This window comes from Sapajus apella, unplaced genomic scaffold (assembly GCF_009761245.1).
Source record: "Sapajus apella isolate SASKATOON/1434 unplaced genomic scaffold, GSC_monkey_1.0 scaffold26, whole genome shotgun sequence".
NCBI classification, from domain to species: Eukaryota; Metazoa; Chordata; class Mammalia; order Primates; family Cebidae; genus Sapajus; species Sapajus apella.
In genome coordinates, this window is record NW_022436966.1 from 15,029,143 (window position 1) to 15,046,840 (window position 17,698).

General features: G+C 34.6%; 1 protein-coding gene across 2 annotated transcripts in view; it reads left to right on the plus strand.

The window, feature by feature from the left end:
* FANCL (FA complementation group L) overlaps positions 1–17,698 on the plus strand; it is a 78,656-nt gene that overhangs the window by 20,907 nt on the left and 40,051 nt on the right. For both annotated transcript variants that reach the window (XM_032292073.1, XM_032292074.1), the window contains exons 5-6: positions 295–395; positions 16,492–16,588. In XM_032292073.1, the coding sequence (XP_032147964.1) occupies positions 295–395; positions 16,492–16,588 (198 nt within the window). The remainder of the gene's footprint in view (positions 1–294; positions 396–16,491; positions 16,589–17,698) is intronic.

Genomic DNA, 17,698 nt, shown 5'->3' on the forward strand with positions numbered 1-17,698 from the left:
TTTTTTTTTTTTTTTTTTTAATCTCTGATATGCATATTAGTCCAGGAGAATATTAAAATCTTAAGTTCTTTTCATGGCATAAAAATTGACATTTTGCATGACCTTCAGTTCAGTCCTTTAACTTTTTCTTGTCTCTTTTTCATGAGCAGGAGAATGAGTCAGCCAGATTTTCTATTAAAATTGGGCAATTTTATTAGGCACCAAGAAGATAATGAAATTATGTGTTACAATCAGGTATTAACAGTTCGTTGTCTAGCATTCCACAGCCAATTCTGGTTTTCTTCTTTTAAACAGGAAGTTGCTTTAAAGAATAGACAAGAACTATATGCACTACCTCCTCCTCCCCAATTCTACTCAAGCCTTATTGAAGAGATAGGAACTCTTGGCTGGGATAAGTATGTCTGTTTTAAAATATGTTTTAAATGCCTTTGTTTTATATGTTTTGACTTAATACATTTCTAGTTTTAGCAATTTATTTATACCTGATTTTAGTCAAAGTGTTTCATTGTAACTAGATCCTTATTGTTGCTGTGAATTAAAGAGAGCAATATCATCATAAAAAATTGGCTTACAAAGTAAAATGCTAAATGTAATTTGGAAAAAATGACATTTTTATGTACACAGTAAGATGTTACTGTAATAGGTATTTTCATTGAGCATAAGACTTTTTTTTTAAAAATTTTCTATATATGAAGAGTAATGCTTAGACTTAGAGACTGGAAAAATTGTAGTATTTTTAGAATAATTGTAGTTATTTTTGGTTAATATACAATTTGGCATGTCTAAACTTATATATATATGTATAAAACATTATAAGTGCTTTTGTAATTTGAGTAGTAAATTTTAGCAACTAGGGTTTGGAAGAATCATCTAGCTTTCTTTGAAAAAAAATGATTTCTTTGAAGAAACTAATGCATAAAGAAACTTCAGTAGACGTGTATGTAAGTTGTTAAAATTTAATCTATTATACCACCTGGAAAAATGTGATGATTTCCTTGCTATTCAGTTTCTGAATTTAGCTTCCTTCTGAGTGTGGATACTTGAAACATTGCATTTATCATTAGGTATATTATAACCTTTCTACTTTGAGCTAAAGCAGCAGTAAAGATAGGCCAATTTAGTTCTTATCACTTCTTAACCAGTATCAATAGTATTTTAGTATTCATTTATTATTTCCGTTTAGATTGCACTATTACTAAGATAAATCAAAGGCTGACATAGTTACAATGGGAAAGGAATGTGCAATTTTTTACCACTAAGTTTTTCTGAATATGTTTTAAACATCTTATTCATCTGTTGTTTTTTAGCTATTTTTATGAGTTGGCCTTTTCATAATCAACCTAAAAAGAACCAGAAAATCAAATCGCCATTTAAAAGAGAACTAGGAGCATATCTTAAGTGCAGAATATATGTCTTTTAATGTATTTTATACCATGACCTGTAACTAAAGAAAAACTAGTCTTAAACATATTTTAGAGCCAGCTTATTCCTATATAAATTTGTTTCTAGAGGTGATAAAAATGCATTGTGATTATTAGAGAAAGAAGCAGAATTATTTTCTTTGCCTTTGCCTTCTACTTCCCTTTATATTCCTTAAGAGACGTTTACTTAGAACAGTTTCTCTTCTTATCCATAGATCAATTTTTTTGTTTTGTTTTTAATTACTAAAATTTGACCGAGTGGGCCATACTTCTTTTGGTGCACCTATGTGCAGAGATAGGTTAGCCATTCCTCCAGCCATAACTTTAGGTAGACTTAATTTTTTATAAATACTTCTTTACGTTACTGCCTTCCTGGTTCAAAGTGTGTGTGATCTGTACTTAAGAGTCAAGTTTTTTAAATACTGGTCTTGATAAAAATTCCAGCCTCAGATTTCAACTGTTAAAATCTTACTAAAATTATGATTGCCTGTAATAATGTTTCACTGTAAATGGACTGCTTAAAGTCTCTGTAATCTTTATGTTTTCTCAATTTTACTCATCGATCGTAAAACTGAACTGTTTTCTTTTGCTCTCTTGTATAATTGCTCTTGAGGATGGCATTGAGTTGGATTGAAGGATGTTGTATGAAATAGCCCTAAGAAATATAGTAGGGATTTTATGTTTGGATGTCTTCCATTTTATGATACAGTACCATCTTTATGAGATGCCATGAAAGAAGTTTTATCCTATTTCAGATGCCAGAAAAGTCATGCTTTGCCTGACTATCCAACCTATCACTTAATTAATAATGTAAACTATGTAATTGACTATGTTCTCTTTGTCTTGGCCTCTAGGAAAGTTAGAGTCAAATTTTTGGCACACTTTTTAGAGCCATGCTGGATATAGTGGATATAGGATTTATATTTCTCTTTTTTTTTTTTTTTTTTGAGACTGAGTCTTACTCTGTTGCCCATGCTGGAGTCCAGTGGCGCCATCTTGGCTCACTGCAACCTCTGCCTCCCGGGTGCAAGGGATTCTCCTGCCTCAACCTCCTGAGTAGCTGGGATTACAGGCACATACCACTATGCCTGGTTAATTTAGGATTTATATTTCTGTATGCTAATCTTATCCTGACTTTTGTTCTGTTCAAATCAAGGCATATGTTATCTATGTGACTCATCACTGTTGATCTTGATTACCTGATTGAGGTAGTATTTGTCAGGTTTCTGCATTGTAAAGCTACTGTTTTTGCCCTCTTTCCATACTGTACTCTTTGGAAGCCACTCTGTATAGCCTACACTTAAGGAGTGGGCAGTTATGCTCACCTCCTTTAGGGCAGAGTATTTACACAGATTTGGAATTTTTCTGCTCAGATTTTGTTCTCATTTATTTTTTTCAGTCATTTATTTAAAATACTGTGAACTCTTGGGGTATTTGTTTACTTTGGGTTATAATCTAATACTATATTATTTTCTTGCTCAATTTGTTCTAGCTTTGGCCATTGAGAGCTCATTCAGTTGGATCCTGTGTCCTTTTGACATGCCTCATAATTGTGAAGATATATATATATATCTCCACAATTTACATATATTTTATATATATTTGAATATTTTCTTACTTTCTGGGACTGGAAGAAATTTTATATATTTCCTGCCCTTGTCCTAGAATCAGCCATTTTTCCAAGGAGCCCTAGTTGCTTTTATTTGTGAGTGGTATTAGAAACTGGGATGTGGGCCCTATGGGTGCCTTTTGCTATTGTTGTGTTGTTGTTTCTGGGCCTTCTTAGCTGAAAACAGGAAAAAAAAATGTTTTTACTAACTCGTGTGTACATATCTGTAAATTGTTTTTTTATATAACCATTGGTATCTGTATTAAGGTAAACATGAGTTTATACTGATGCCTGCAACTCCAGTTGCAGACCACATGTGGTTTTCTATCCCACTTGCTTGGTATATCTGAAATTCCATTACCACATGTGGTTTTCTATCCTACTTGCTTGGCATATCTGAAATCTCATACTCCAACAGGGACAAACCCAGTTCCCGTTATCTGTTATCCATTTACTTAATTGTTCACTTGCAGTATACATGCAGAGCACTATCATAATTATTAACCTGTACCTCCCTGGGTAATAGCTTTATCAACTATACAATGCTTATTTTTACAGATTTTTTTTTGTTTTGCCTTCAGTGTTACAGGCTTGACTCATTTTCACAGTTACTTAGGTTAGAACCATTTTCTCCACCCTCTTCAGTGTACTTCTTTTCCATATTTGTAACACAGATTGTTTTGTCACATTTTACATTTCATCCTACATTCATTTTAAGAAATGATTTTAGGATATATAGTGCTGCCACCTTTTTCTTTCCAGATGATGTTTTTGTGTCTTTTTAATTTTTCTTCATCAGTTTTGCAAGAGCCATATCAATTTTTTAAGTTTTCTCAAAGACTCAACTTTTAGCATTGTTAATTTTCTGTATATTTTTTATCATTCATATCTGCTTATTAAGAATTTAATTCTTTAGATTTACTTCCTTTGTAATTTCCTGAGATAGATATATAGGTCCTTGAATTTTTTTCAGTTTATCTTACTTTATTATATATTAATTTAATGCTGTAAATTCATAAGCAATTTTAGGTAGATCCCATAATTGATGTTATAGTCTTATTAGCAGTTAAAACTATTAATTTTCTTGTGATTTCTTTTGGCTTATTTTGTGTATTACTTAATTTTTAAACAACTGGAGATTTTTGGGTTATTGAGTTCCAGTTAACTCTCCTTTTGTCAGAAATCATGCTTTTAATTACCTTAATACTTTGAAGTTTACTGGGACTTGCTTTATGACTCGGCACCTTGTCTAAGTATGTGTTCTATTTCCACTTAAAAAGCGATGTAATCTCTTGCTAGGTACAGTGCTTTACTTTATTAATTCCTCACATTTTTAAATTACGTGTGTCAGATATCTTATATGTTCAATTATTTATTTATTTTTTGTCTGCTTGTCCTAAGAGCTCTGGAGAGAGCTCTGTTCAATTCTCCCAGTATGATTTTGAATTTTTGGAATTGTTTTTGTTCTCAGAAATTTTGCTTTATGTCTACTTGCAGTCATGCTATTGGTTGCTTACAGATTTATAATATATCTTCCTTGTTGTTTTCCCTTTTATTATTAGGACATGTTTCTTTTCATCTCTAGTAATATTGGTATCTTAATGTTTACTTTGCTATAACTACACAAGCTAATTAGTTACATAATTTAAAAATTTCTGTTTACCATTTGCATCTTTTAAAACAGATTTTAATGCTTTGTTGAAATTCTTTGTATGTTTTTCTCTATCTTTCATAGTTTTAAAATATTTTTTCTTGCTAGCAGCCACTAGAAACTGGAAGAGGCAGGGAATGGATTCTCTCTTAGAGCCTCCAGAGGGAGCACATCTCTGCTGACTCCTTGATTTTTGCCCAATGAACTGATGTGGAACTCCTGGCCTCCAGAACTATGAAAGAATAAATTCCTTTTGTTTTAGCCGTGTGTGTGTGTGTGTATTTTTCTAAGTCTTATATTCTGGATTCCTTTTTGTTTTTATTTCTCTTTATTTCAGTCATACAGCCTGCTATTCCTTATTATTCCCCTCCTCAGTCTCTGCTGTCAAGGGTTAAATAATTGTTTAAAATATTTAAAAAGCTGAAATAAAATAACATCAAAAGATGTGGGAAGACAGATTGCGGGGGAGTCAGGAATCATGAAGGAGGGTAGAGAAGAGAGCCTCTTCTCCCCACCCCATTTACCCCCATGCTTGGACTCCAACTTGGGCAGTGGGGAGAACTACCCCATATCTTTCTAGATACATCCCTAGATGTATCTAGAAAGGTTAGAGTGAGATCAGAGGTCAGGGTACGAAAGTGCTTTTGTGTGTGAGTTGGAAGGTGGGCAGTCTGAGTTCTGTTTTTACTTTTTTATGTGTGGTTTATTGTCACATGATCCTCCTGTATCTTGGCATCCCTAATACTTTTTCAAAGCTAGAGGGTTTTTCTCTATTTTTATAACCGATTCAATATAAAATTGGAATCTTATATAACAAAAAATCTAAAATCTTGTCTCTGCTCGATAAGGCTATTCTTTCTTTCCAAAGGAACTGGTGAAAGGAGATAAATGAGGAAACTGGCTTAATTTGGAGGCATTCTAGTTAGTGTACCTTTTCTCATTGCCCCTTCTGGCTGTTCTTCAGGATTTGCCCTTGGCCATTCAGACTTCAGTACTATGTTAACTATTGAATATTATGCATAAAATAGCTTAGAGGCCCCAGATGGTATTATTTCCTCTTATATAGGGTTTACCTTTTTTCTTCCTGGGAAAATAGAGTGGGAACAGATTGCCAAAAGGTCCAACTGGGTTCCCGGTGGGTTTTAGTTTTCATAGGGGTCAGTCCACCTCTGATTGCTCCCCTCCCTCTCTAAAGCTATAACCCTTCAGAGCTTCCAAGCAAGAGCCAGGTATATTCATTGGGATTTCTCCTTTGGTAGATCCTAAACTCTAACCTTTGTCTCTCCACAAGTCCTGTTTACCTCAATTCAAGTCTGGGGTCCATTTTTGACAAAGCTCTATCTACTTTCTTTGCCTTTCTTTTAGGAGCAGCCTTTCAATGGTTCCCACAGAGATCCTGGGGTATTCACTGAGACTTTGTCTCACTGGTAGACTCTGAATTCCAATTAATTTCTCCTTGTATTATGAGCTTTCTAAATATTCTTTGTTTTTCGTTGCATTTCTGCTTGACTGTTTATCTTCTTATTCCCTACAGTTTAATGATTTATTAGAAGTTTAGAGGGTATATTGGCAGAATGTTAGGCCAGGTTGTGGGCCTACCTTTCCCCAGATTCTGGCCTTTCAAGTCTGTTATTTTTCTCTCTCTATCCTCAAGAGATTGCCAGACATGCTGCTTTTTTGCCACTTAATAGCAGCTCTCTGTCAGGGCCCTTTGCCCAGATCCTCCTTCTCTTGCCCTGTGCCGGAATTGATAAATATATTGAGGAAAATGGCTTCAGAATGTTGGCTTACTTCACTTCTGTTCCCCCTTCTTTAGGACTTGGGTCCTTCAAGGCCTGGTCAGCTTAGCAGTTCTTTGATGCTTTCAATTTTTTTCCCCCTTTTCCTTTTATCCGCCTGCTTTAGTTGTTCACTGTAGAAGTGTTGGTCTTTGGCAAGCTATTCCATTTAGGCCAGAAATAGATGTTACATATAATTTTAAGTGTACTATATTATGATATTGAGGACTAGTTGATGTTTGTTCATGAGATCAGACTTTATTTTAACCCACTAGTCTTCAGTAGTATTTGGGATGGTTGGAGCCTTTTTAATAAAATTAAGCATAAAAATGGTGAGGAGATATAGGAAAGACAAGCAGAAAGTTGAGATGCACTAGCAGCAGTGCCCACTGAAGTTATTAGTTTTGAGGCATTGATGTCATGGGCCTAGCTATTCTTTAGGTATAGAGTGATGGAATAAAGAAAAAGTATTTTGACTTATTTTCAGATGCTTAACGTTAAGATTTAGTTTTTACAGCGTAGTTGGGAATGTAAAAAGAGTTCTGCAAGGACAGAGGAAACATTCTAGTTTTATTTCTGTTGTACTGAGATAGTGAGTTTGTGGTCTACCTGAGTGGATCTGACATTGTTGAGAGAAGTCCAATAACAAAAATCAGTTGAAGCATTAAGGATACGACATAAGATTTTTGAATCACTCGTTTTTTTACCCAGCTAATAATATTTATGAACTTCCTATAATGTAAGGCAGTGTGGATATGTAAGGCGACTTAAGATTCCTCATGAGCCAGGCATGGTGGCTCATAGCTGTAATCCCAGTAGTTTGGGAGGCTGAGACAGGGCAGGTCACTTGAGCACAAGAATTTGAGACCAACCTGGACAACATAGTGAAACCTCATGTCTACAAAATGCAAAAATAAATAAATAAATAAATTAGCCAGGCATGGTGGTGTGGGCCTGTAGTCCTAGCTACTTGGGAAGCTGAGGTGGGAGGGTTGCTTGAGCCTGGGGGGGTTGAGGCTGTGAGATCACTCCACTGCATTCCAGTCTAGGTGACAGCGAGACCACTGTCAACAACAACAACAACAACAACAAAGATTCCTCATGGAACTTATATCTAGTGGAAGAGTCAGAATTTAGGTAGATGATCATAGTAGTACTTAATTATAACCGTGATAGGAAGGGTAGAGTATAATTATAGGATTTTTGAGAGTCATTAGCAACAAAAGTTATAAGAGAAATAGTGCAAGTATATGAAATATTTTATGGAGTAAGTGTTTTGTGAACTAAATAGAAAGTATTGTTTTTTGCTTTGTATTATACCCATTGTTCTAATGTAGGAGAAAAGGTAGCAGATTTCTAACCTTGATAATAGATGAAAGCCAAAAATAAGGATATGAATATCTCTACCATATGTCATTTATCACAATATTATTGTGTCTTCTTTTCACTAAGATTGTTACATATAGGAACTGCTTTTTATGAAGTTTCTGCTATGTGCCACTGACTGTGCTAGATGCTTCATGTATTTTTATTTAATTTCTCAGGACAAATTTTAAGATAAATATTTTTATTTCCAACTTCTTCTATAAAACAGATGTATATAGACAATGCTGGGCACATAACACTACTCAGACATTTTCCTGTGTGAATGATGCCCCCTGTAGTTGTCCCATAGAGCAGCTCTGATATGGAGCCTTTAATAAATTTTCCCCAGCTATTTGGAGATAGTCATACATTGAAAGTGAAACTAATAAAAAAGTATCTTACCGCAAATAAAATTGACTATTTGCAAAATTAACATACTTTTAGAGAGTTTCAAAATCTGTTGTGTAGATTTGTGAAAGATTATAGTTTAATTAAAATCAGTAGGGTGGATGAATGACTTTTTTTTCTCTCTCTCTTTTTTTCCTTTTTAAGGCAAGGTTTTGCTGTATTGCCCAGACTAGTCTCACACTCCCGGGCTCAAATGATTCTCCTGCCTCAGCCTCTCAAAATGCTGGGATTAACAGGTGTGAGCTACCATGCCCAGCCTAGGATGAATAAATGACTTTCAATTTAGTTGCTGTTTTATACTATTTAAAAATAAAGAATGTGTTAGCAGAAGAGAAGCAATGCGCATGGATTGTGAAAAGCCAAAGAAGATAATTTTATTAGTGTTAATCCATTACTGTCTGGTAGAGTGACAAAACCTATCAACTTTATTTTTATGACATAACTCTTAAATTACACTGATACTCTGATAAAACTGGGTTTCAGGACCTGCTGATCTAAAGCTGAGACCTGAACTGTACTGTTTGCATACTAGAATTGCTATTGTTTCAGGCCCCGCCTGAGGAGCTGGCTAAACTCTTAATTTAAAATACCTTTTGAAATGACGCACACACAATGATTTGCATGACAGATTGATTTAAATGTATTTTCAGAATCTTAATGCTTTTTAGACTGTCAGTAAGTCTATATTTTCCTTATACTGTAAATAATAATCTTGTAGATTTGTCAGTTTAATCATAAAATCCGATAAAGAAAAATCCTTTGTTAGGTAATGCTGACCTTGCTGTGTTTTTTAATTATGTATTTGGTATTTCTAATCAATTCTGTAGGATTGGACATTATAAACATTTTAAGTTGGAAAGGAAAAATATTTAAAATAAGATAAAAGCTTTCCTTTCTTTCCTGCAGAAATTTGCATAAGTAACAAGAAGCCAAATGTTAATCCCCAAGACAATGGGGAAAATGTCTTCAGGGCATGCCATAGGTCTTCATGGCATCCCACTCCCCTTCAAAGGCCCAGAGGCCTAGGAGGAAAAAGTGATTTTGTTGGCCTGGCCCAGGGTCCCCAAAGCTGTGTGCAGCCTAGGGACTTGGTGCTCTGCATCCTAGCTGCTCCAGCAATGCCTGAAAGGGGCCAATGTACAGCTGGGGCCATGGCTACAGATGGTACAAGTCTCAAGCCTTGGCAGCTTCCACATGACCTTGAGTCTGTGGGTGCATGGAAGTCCAGAATTGAGGTTTGGGAACCTCTCCCTAGATTTCATAAGATGTATGGCAATCCCTGGACGCCCAGGCAGAAGTTTGCTACAGGGGCAGGGCCATCATGGAGAACCTCTGTTAGGGCAATGTGGAAGGGAAATGTGGGATTGGAGCCCCCACACAGAGTCTCTATTGAGACACCACCTAGTGAAATTATGAGAAGAGGGCCACCATCCTCCAGACCCCAGAGTGGTAGATCCACTGACAGATTGCACATTGTGCCTGGAAAAGCCACAGGCATTCAACACCAGCCCATGAAAGCAACCAGGTGCGGAGTGTGCTAAACCCTGTGAAATCCCAGGGATGGAGCTGCCCAAGACCATAGGAACCCACCTCTTGCATCAAAATGACCTTGATGTGAGACAGAGTCAAAGGAGATCGTTTTGGAGCTTTAAGATTTGACTGCCCTGCTGGATTTTGGACTTGGCATGGGGCCTGTAGCCCCTTTTTTGGCCAATTCCTCTGTCTGGAATGGCTGTATTTACCCAGGGCCTGTACCCCATTGTATCTAGGAAGTAACTAACTTGCTTTTGATTTTACAGGTTCATTGGTGGAAGAGACTTATTTTGTCTTAGATGAGACTTTGGACCGTGGACTTCTAAATTAATAATGAAATGAGTTAAGACTTTGGGGGACTGTTTGGAAGGCATGATTGGTTTTGAGATATGAGGATGTGAGATTTGGGAGGGGTCAGGGCAGAATGATATGGTTTGGCTGTGTGTCCCCACTCAAGTCTCATCTAATTGTACTCCCACAATTCTAATGTGTTTTGAGAAGTACCTGGTGGGAGATAATTTAATCATGGGGGCTTTTCCCCCAGTCTGTTCTCATGGTAATGATTAAGTGTCATGAGATCTGATGGTTTTATTAGGGGTTTCTGCTTTTGCATTTTCCTCATTCTCTCTTTGCTGCCATCCAAGTAAGATGGGACTTGGTCCTCTTTGCCTTCTGCTGTAATTGTGAGCCTTCTCGGCCATGTGGAATGGTGATGTTCAATTAAAACTCTTTCTTTTGTAAATTGCCCCATCTTGAGTATGTCTTAGCAGCAGCATGAAAACAGACTAATACACTTTATAAGATACATTGATTTTAATAATCTTATGTTCCTAGATAATTCAGAAGTCAAATGGTTCTAGTAGAAATGTGCTGATACTTTTGTCCTTTTTAGGTAAAATATTTATCATTTAGAGTGAGTACCATTCAACTAGTTGGATTTTTCAAGTTTGTCTTGGGAAAGAGCTGAGTTTTACTAAATCTGATGTGCTAACTGGGAGATTGTCAACATATATTGTTAGGTTTTTGATTAAGCTCATTATCTTAGAAGCTGATTAATGGTGATATTTTGTATAATTGTTAATGCATTTTAAAAATTTATAACATACTGGGGAAATGGAGATTCTTGTTCATACTAAATTCATTCCAATAATTATACCAGAGCTTTAATTCTGGCTTATCTGCTGTGTGATCTTGGGCAAACTTAATCTCTTTAAGCCACATTTTTTTGTGTTTTAAAGGAAGCTGATAATACCTAATAATAAAGATTTCAAAGAGGCATGTTATGTGATTCACATAGTTCCTAGTATAAAGTAGGTGTATCCGGTTGTTGAAATACTAGTTCAACTAACAGTGTCAGACTGTGTCTGAGTTTGACAGTACTTAGTGTTATGACTTAATTACAACCGATAATGATAATTTTTGTTGTGTAAAACGTAAGAGCATAGACATTAATCAGTATGGTTTTCAGTTAAACTGAAAATCTTTATAAATAGGATGTTTCTTCATACATAAATCCGTCTTTGAATAACTGCAAATTAGTATTAAAAAAAAATCATGTTTTTGTAGGTTGGTAATATGTTTACTGTATTTACTTAAAACAGTTTACATTCAGCTATTGTTTAAAACTTACATATGAATCAGTAAACGTGAACCAGTCTGACAACACCTTCCACATTTTCACGTATACATGGAACATGATGCACTGACATACAACATAGAAATATAAAACTTTCATATTCCTTAAAAAAAATTTATTATGTGTTTGGCAAGCTAAAACTTACATGAAAAGAAGTAATGTGAGTTTGGAGAAATTTGAAGTATTTTTGGCTACTAGTAATTTAGATGGGTTTTTAGAAGAGATGAGTGTTGGGATAAGCTTAGAAGGAATATACAGAGCCTTTAAAGGGAGAGAATGGTGAAGGCAAGGTTGTAGGAGTAGGAATGTGCGATTTATTTTTTGACTTTGGAATAGATCGTTTGCCCACATAAGGGGATTAACATATTAGAGCTAAACTGAGGGGCCTTGACTGCTAGGCTAATGATTCTCTATATGCAGGTGGTAGGGACTCATTGAATACTGTTGAGCAAGGGGTTGATATGATTAAAAAGGTATTTAGGAAGATTAATCTAGACACAGAAGGCAGACTGTGGATTGGTGTACAGAGAGATGGGAAGTAAAGACACCCATTAGAAAGATTGTTTCTAGTAATCTAGATATGAAGTAGTTAATGTTTAAACTTGAGAGTGGCAATAAAAATGGAAACTTGGATGCTTTATTAAAACATGAATGCCTTCAGTCTGTCTTTTAAAGCAGTCTGCCTGTTGATGTCAGTATTACTAAAATGCATCTAGGTGGCTAAAGAAAAGAAAAGCTAAATAATTTAAACTCTTGGTCAATATAAGTGCAGTATTTTAAGAAATATAAAACACATTACTTCTGCTTTGCTGTACTTGATAACATTTAGCTATTAACAGGGACAACAACAACAAAAATGTCCCTGAAGCTTTAGTATTAACATGTGTTTCAAATGTTTAAAAAACATAAAGAAATAGAACAAATGATAAATACAAAGCGGAGTGCCAAAATAAACCATTTTATATCTTTAGATTTTATGCTTCCAGTTTTTTATTTTGTCAATTTTTAGAATACGCTTAGCTTAGTGGTAATATCTAAATTCCTTCTAAATACAAATCTTGTTATTTTGTGGGGGGTTTGCTAGCATTTTATTTTAAAATGTGAGCTTTCCTATGGTGATAGTTTCCTAAATGTATTATTTAAATGATTTGTATTTTTTAAAATGAATAAAAGTTATTTATTACCTGTTGTTAAAGTGAGATGTCCAACTTAAAATAGACTTAAAAGGAAAATGTAGTGACATAGTCTCTCTCCGTCACCCAGGCTGTAATGCAGTGGTACACTACAAGCTTATTGCAACCTTGAACTCCTGGGCTTAAGCAATCCTTCTGCCTCAGCCTCCTGAATAGCTGGAACTACAGGTGCATGCCACCATAACGAGCTAGTTTAATAAAGATTTTGTAAAGGTGAGATCTCTTTGTGTCGCCCAGGCTGGTCTTGAACTCTTGGATTCAAGTGATCCTCCCCTCGGCTTCCGAAAGTGCCGGAATTATAGGCATGAGTCACTGTGCCTGTCGTGAAATAGACTTTCTTAGACAAACTGATCTGATATCACTTGTAAGAGCTTATCACTTTTTTTTAAGATCTCCTCCATACACCAAACACCAAGATATTTTTTTCTATCATAAATTGATATAAATAGTCTCTATTAGTTATGTCATAGGCTAGGCTGCTGTTAACAAAGAGAAATGTAAATGCTCAGTAGTTTAAACAAGGTAGAATTTTATTCATCTGTCATTTAACAATTCAGAGATAGTCAGATGGTCAAGAGTGAGTTGATGCCTGTGTTCCACAAGGGCATTCAAGAATCCAGGTTTCTTTTGTTTCTCAACCATCCACTGTGACTGCATTTTTCAGTAGTCACATGGGCTATTGATATTTACATTTAAATTAACTTAAATAAAATAAAAAATCTACTTGCCACATTTTACATCCTTCATAGACATGTGGCTGGTGGCTACCGTTTTAAACAGTCCAGATATCTCATACCTCCGTCATCACAGAGTGTTTTGTTGGTTAGTGCCTTATAGAGTGTTGTTCCTGTCCTCATGATGTTTGCTAGCTCATTTTGGCCTGTCCAAGTTCTAGTTTGCAGGGAAGGAGAATAAGAGGAGGGAAGGGAGGAAAGCATAGTTCTGTTATAAATGATCCCCCAAATGCACACATTGCTTGTGCTTGCAGACCACTGGCCAAAATGTAGTTATATGCCAGCACTTCTCTTCAGGGGCAGCTAGGACAAGTCACTAGCGGGGTGAACTGGATCCTGCTAAAACTTGGTTTAGTTGAGTGTTGGACGCAGTCAGGAATCTTAGTACCAAAAGGAAGAAAGTAAGTTAAATATTAAAGGGCAATTGACAATGTAGGTCACATGTACTCAGACTAAATGATTGCAGTAAGGTTTCTTTCCACCCCAAAACAAAGTGACCAGGAAGCAGCATGGGTAAAGTGAACCTTGATTTTAAATGGCCATGCTGATATTAACCTGGAATTATAAACGTTTTTTACTGCCTTATTTAAATTACGTCTTAAAGTTTAACAAAATTAACCTCATGGCCGTTTTAGCTTATAGGCCATATTTTTAAGCATGGCACTTTTTCTGTAGTGTATTACCTCTCTCACTTACATTGTTGTTTGATGATAATTTTATGTTATGTGATTACAAACAAAGGACTAAAGAGCTTTTATCTCTTATTTTATAGATGTTAAAAAATAATTTTAAACATTGTGATGGTGAGCAACAGTGTGAAGTACAGAAAGTAGTAGGTGGTGGTTTAGTTTTTTCTTTCACTTCTCTTAAACATGCATGCTCTCTTTCTCCCTCTGTATATATTCATAAAGGTTATGAACTATTTAAGGCTTATAATGAGAAGCAGTTTCCCACATCACTTTCAATCCCTAGTGTTATTCTTTGAGACAAATACTTTGAATATTTATGTTTACAACTTGCATGTTTCAAAACAATCTGCCTACATTCAATATTTGTTTATTTTTTTAGGAATTATGAACTGATTACTATAATGAAAAATAATTCAGCTAGTATATTGTTTCTCTTTTTCTTCTTCTTTTTTTATTTTTTCCCATCAGCTTTACTGTTTCTTAAACCTCTTTCACGTCCATTCAATTAAAGATGGTATCTCTTGACTTTCAAATTAGCAATTAAGGATTTTATTGTTTCTAATCTTCCATTCTGGTATCTTTCCCATTTCTACTTCCCAATTTTTGCCATCTCTTCCTTTTAAATTGCAATAGTCAAATATATTTACATTAGTTTCTATAACTATAATTAAGTCTTTTAGCTTTGTGTATTCGTGGGCTCTAAAAATTGTAACTAGTAACAGTTTAATTTTTTACAACTACATAAATATTTTTAACTGAAAAGTTAGTGGCAGAGTAATTATAATTTTTAACACAGTTTTATTGTTTATAATTTAGTTTCAGATTCCTGCTTCCCCTTTTCATTTCTTGCACTTAAAAAATTTACGTAATTTCTGTCAGTATATCAGTCATACTTTCTATCCTATACACTGCATTTTTTGCCAGCTGTTTCTGCCTGAATTCCTTGTTCTCTTTCTTCCCTTCTGTTTTGTCAGCCAGTGCTCTTTTAACTACTCTACATTTTCCTAAATGTTGTTGAAAATTTGTTTTAATTAATACTATTTCTTCTTTTTGTGTGTGTGTGTGTAGCTGTAGGTTTATACCTTTTAAACATTTCCTTATTTTTGAATAATTAATTTTTTAGGAATTAGAGAATATAAATGCATGTGCTTAATATCTTGAATCTGAAGTGTGGAAATTTTAAGAGTCAGATATCAATATATCTGAACTTTAGAATCATGTGATAAAATGTGGTAAAGACTCATATTCTGGGGTTTATTTTTTTGGGAGGTGAGGGGTTTACAGATATAGCTGAAAGAAAATATAGGATCATTGTTATTTTTATGTGTATAAAACACTTTCTAGATGAGTTTTACAGTCATTTGTTTTCTAAGCCCGTAAACTTTTTAATACAATTTCTATTCTATTTTTGAAGATAGATATCTACAAATTTAGATATATTTTCATCACATTGTTTCACAGCTATGTTGTGCATTTCCTGAAATTAGCCCATTTTATCATTATACAGTATCTATATGGCATATAGTGATATTAAAAATATATTTCCTAAGTTAGGAGGCTTATATTCTGAATTCCAATAGGTCTTAGCATTAGTCTGGGTGATAAGTTTTGCAATACTCTTAGATTACTTTTTATCTTTACAAGAGAATAGTATTGTAAAAATGTCGAAAATATCCACATGCCCAGTTTACTAGTAAATATACTGCTAAATTTGAACGTTTTTGGCAGTAGCTTATGCTACTCAAGGGACCCTGTTTTTACAGAACGTTTTATTTCAAAGGGTATTGGTTTTCACTGTAGAAAATTAATGCATTTAAAGTAACTTAAAGCCAAAACGGTTGTGCTTGTGCTATATGTTTAGAGTATTAGTCATCTTGCATCCATGAGTAGGTTAAGTGTCAGAAGCTATGCATTGTACAAAAAGAAAATTTATCGTTAGGAGACCAGGCTGTACCTGTGCTTATACGACATTTTCCTTAGAGCATCAATTTGAATATGTGAACAAATATCAGCTAGATTTTTGTATGTACATTATTGATAATACAGGAGAAGCTCATTGAGGAGAAAAACAAAGGAAGCATAAAAGTCTCATACTGTATGAAACTAAGAAATGGATCAAAGAGTTTGACAGGAAGTTTAATGTGTACATAAGTAGAGGCTGACAGGAACATGCTGTGTGTGCCAAAGGTTCCAGTGATGGAAAACTGAAACATAGTGCTCACTGACCACAGCATGAGCCTTGACACACATTGTAAATAATCCAGAGATATATGACTGCATTAAGTGCTAGGTTGGTGTATTAACGGCAGTAAATCTATAGCAGCAGAAAGGGTTGGCATGCAGAAATTCCTCGATTAATTTTTGTAATGGATTAATAGGAATATAGCAAATATTTTCATTGTGAATTCTACCATCTCCAGTTCCCCTCTCCAGCTCTCCCTGGTGTGATCATTTTTTTTTTCTCTGTTCACCAGACTTGTATATGTGGATACTTCCTTCAATACCATCAAGTTAAAAGCAGAAGATGCTTCCGGTAGAGAGCATTTAATCACTCTCAAGTTGAAGGCAAAGGTATGTGCCTCATTAAACTGTTACTGTGATCAGGAAATACTTTGTAAATGAGCTCTGAATGCTCTCAATGTAAAGAAGTGCTAGTTGCATCTAAAAATACGTATATCATGCTTTAAAACATTGATTTTGGAAAGCCTCAAAGAATTTATTCACCAGGTTTCCAAAAGCCTGGACAATTTCATGTCATATTTTAGCCCAAATTCGATCAAAATACAGACTTTATGACAACTATTACAAGTACCATTCCATAGCCTCAGAGTACCATATTGTTAATTTTGTAACATCCTGTGTAGAAGACAGTGGAAACTGACTATCCCAAGTTGTACTGAGAAAATCTTTTGCATTTAACTGTTACTGTAAATTTCTTTGGTAGTTCTTATTCTTATACTGATCCCCACTCCCTACCACAGACAACATATATGCATTTTTTTTTTTATAGTTTATTTGCTTTGGCTGGGGTTTTTTGACTTAAGTATTTTAAGAATTTGCAGAGGTTATGCCTCTATTTATAGATCCCTTAGAGGATAGTGATCTATATTCACAAATTTTATTGGCACAAAACATGGTTGTTTCATCTTTATTTTTTAGTTCTAGATTGTGAATTTGGACAAATAAGTAGAATAAACAAGTTGAGCATATTAATCATTTACTTAGTAATCACTGGGGAAACATTAGAATTTGGAGAAAACCAGGATGTCCAACTTTTTTTTTATTGTTCCTAGGAGTCATCAATCAACTCTATTTCAGAAGATTGTAGTGATGAAAAGATCAATTGTGTTTGTCCTTTTTAAAAATGTGTCTGGCATTTAAGCTTTCCACTAGAGAAAATTAATATATAAAGCTGTACTGGATGACACAGAAAAGTTGATATCTTATAGTGGTTTTATAACAGACAGGTTGAGAAATGACTCGTTCTTTCTCTCACACAGAATGTATAGGTCTAATTTTAAGTTCCATATGCGATAAGTGTTGGAAAAAATTAGTGGGATAGAAATCTCATTATTTGCAAAATATGTTAGATAATTATTTTTTACATTGTATTTTCCTTTTTAGTTTGTAAAGGTGCACTTTTTTTTTTAAAGAGAAATTTGTCTTTATCCTTCTAAAAGG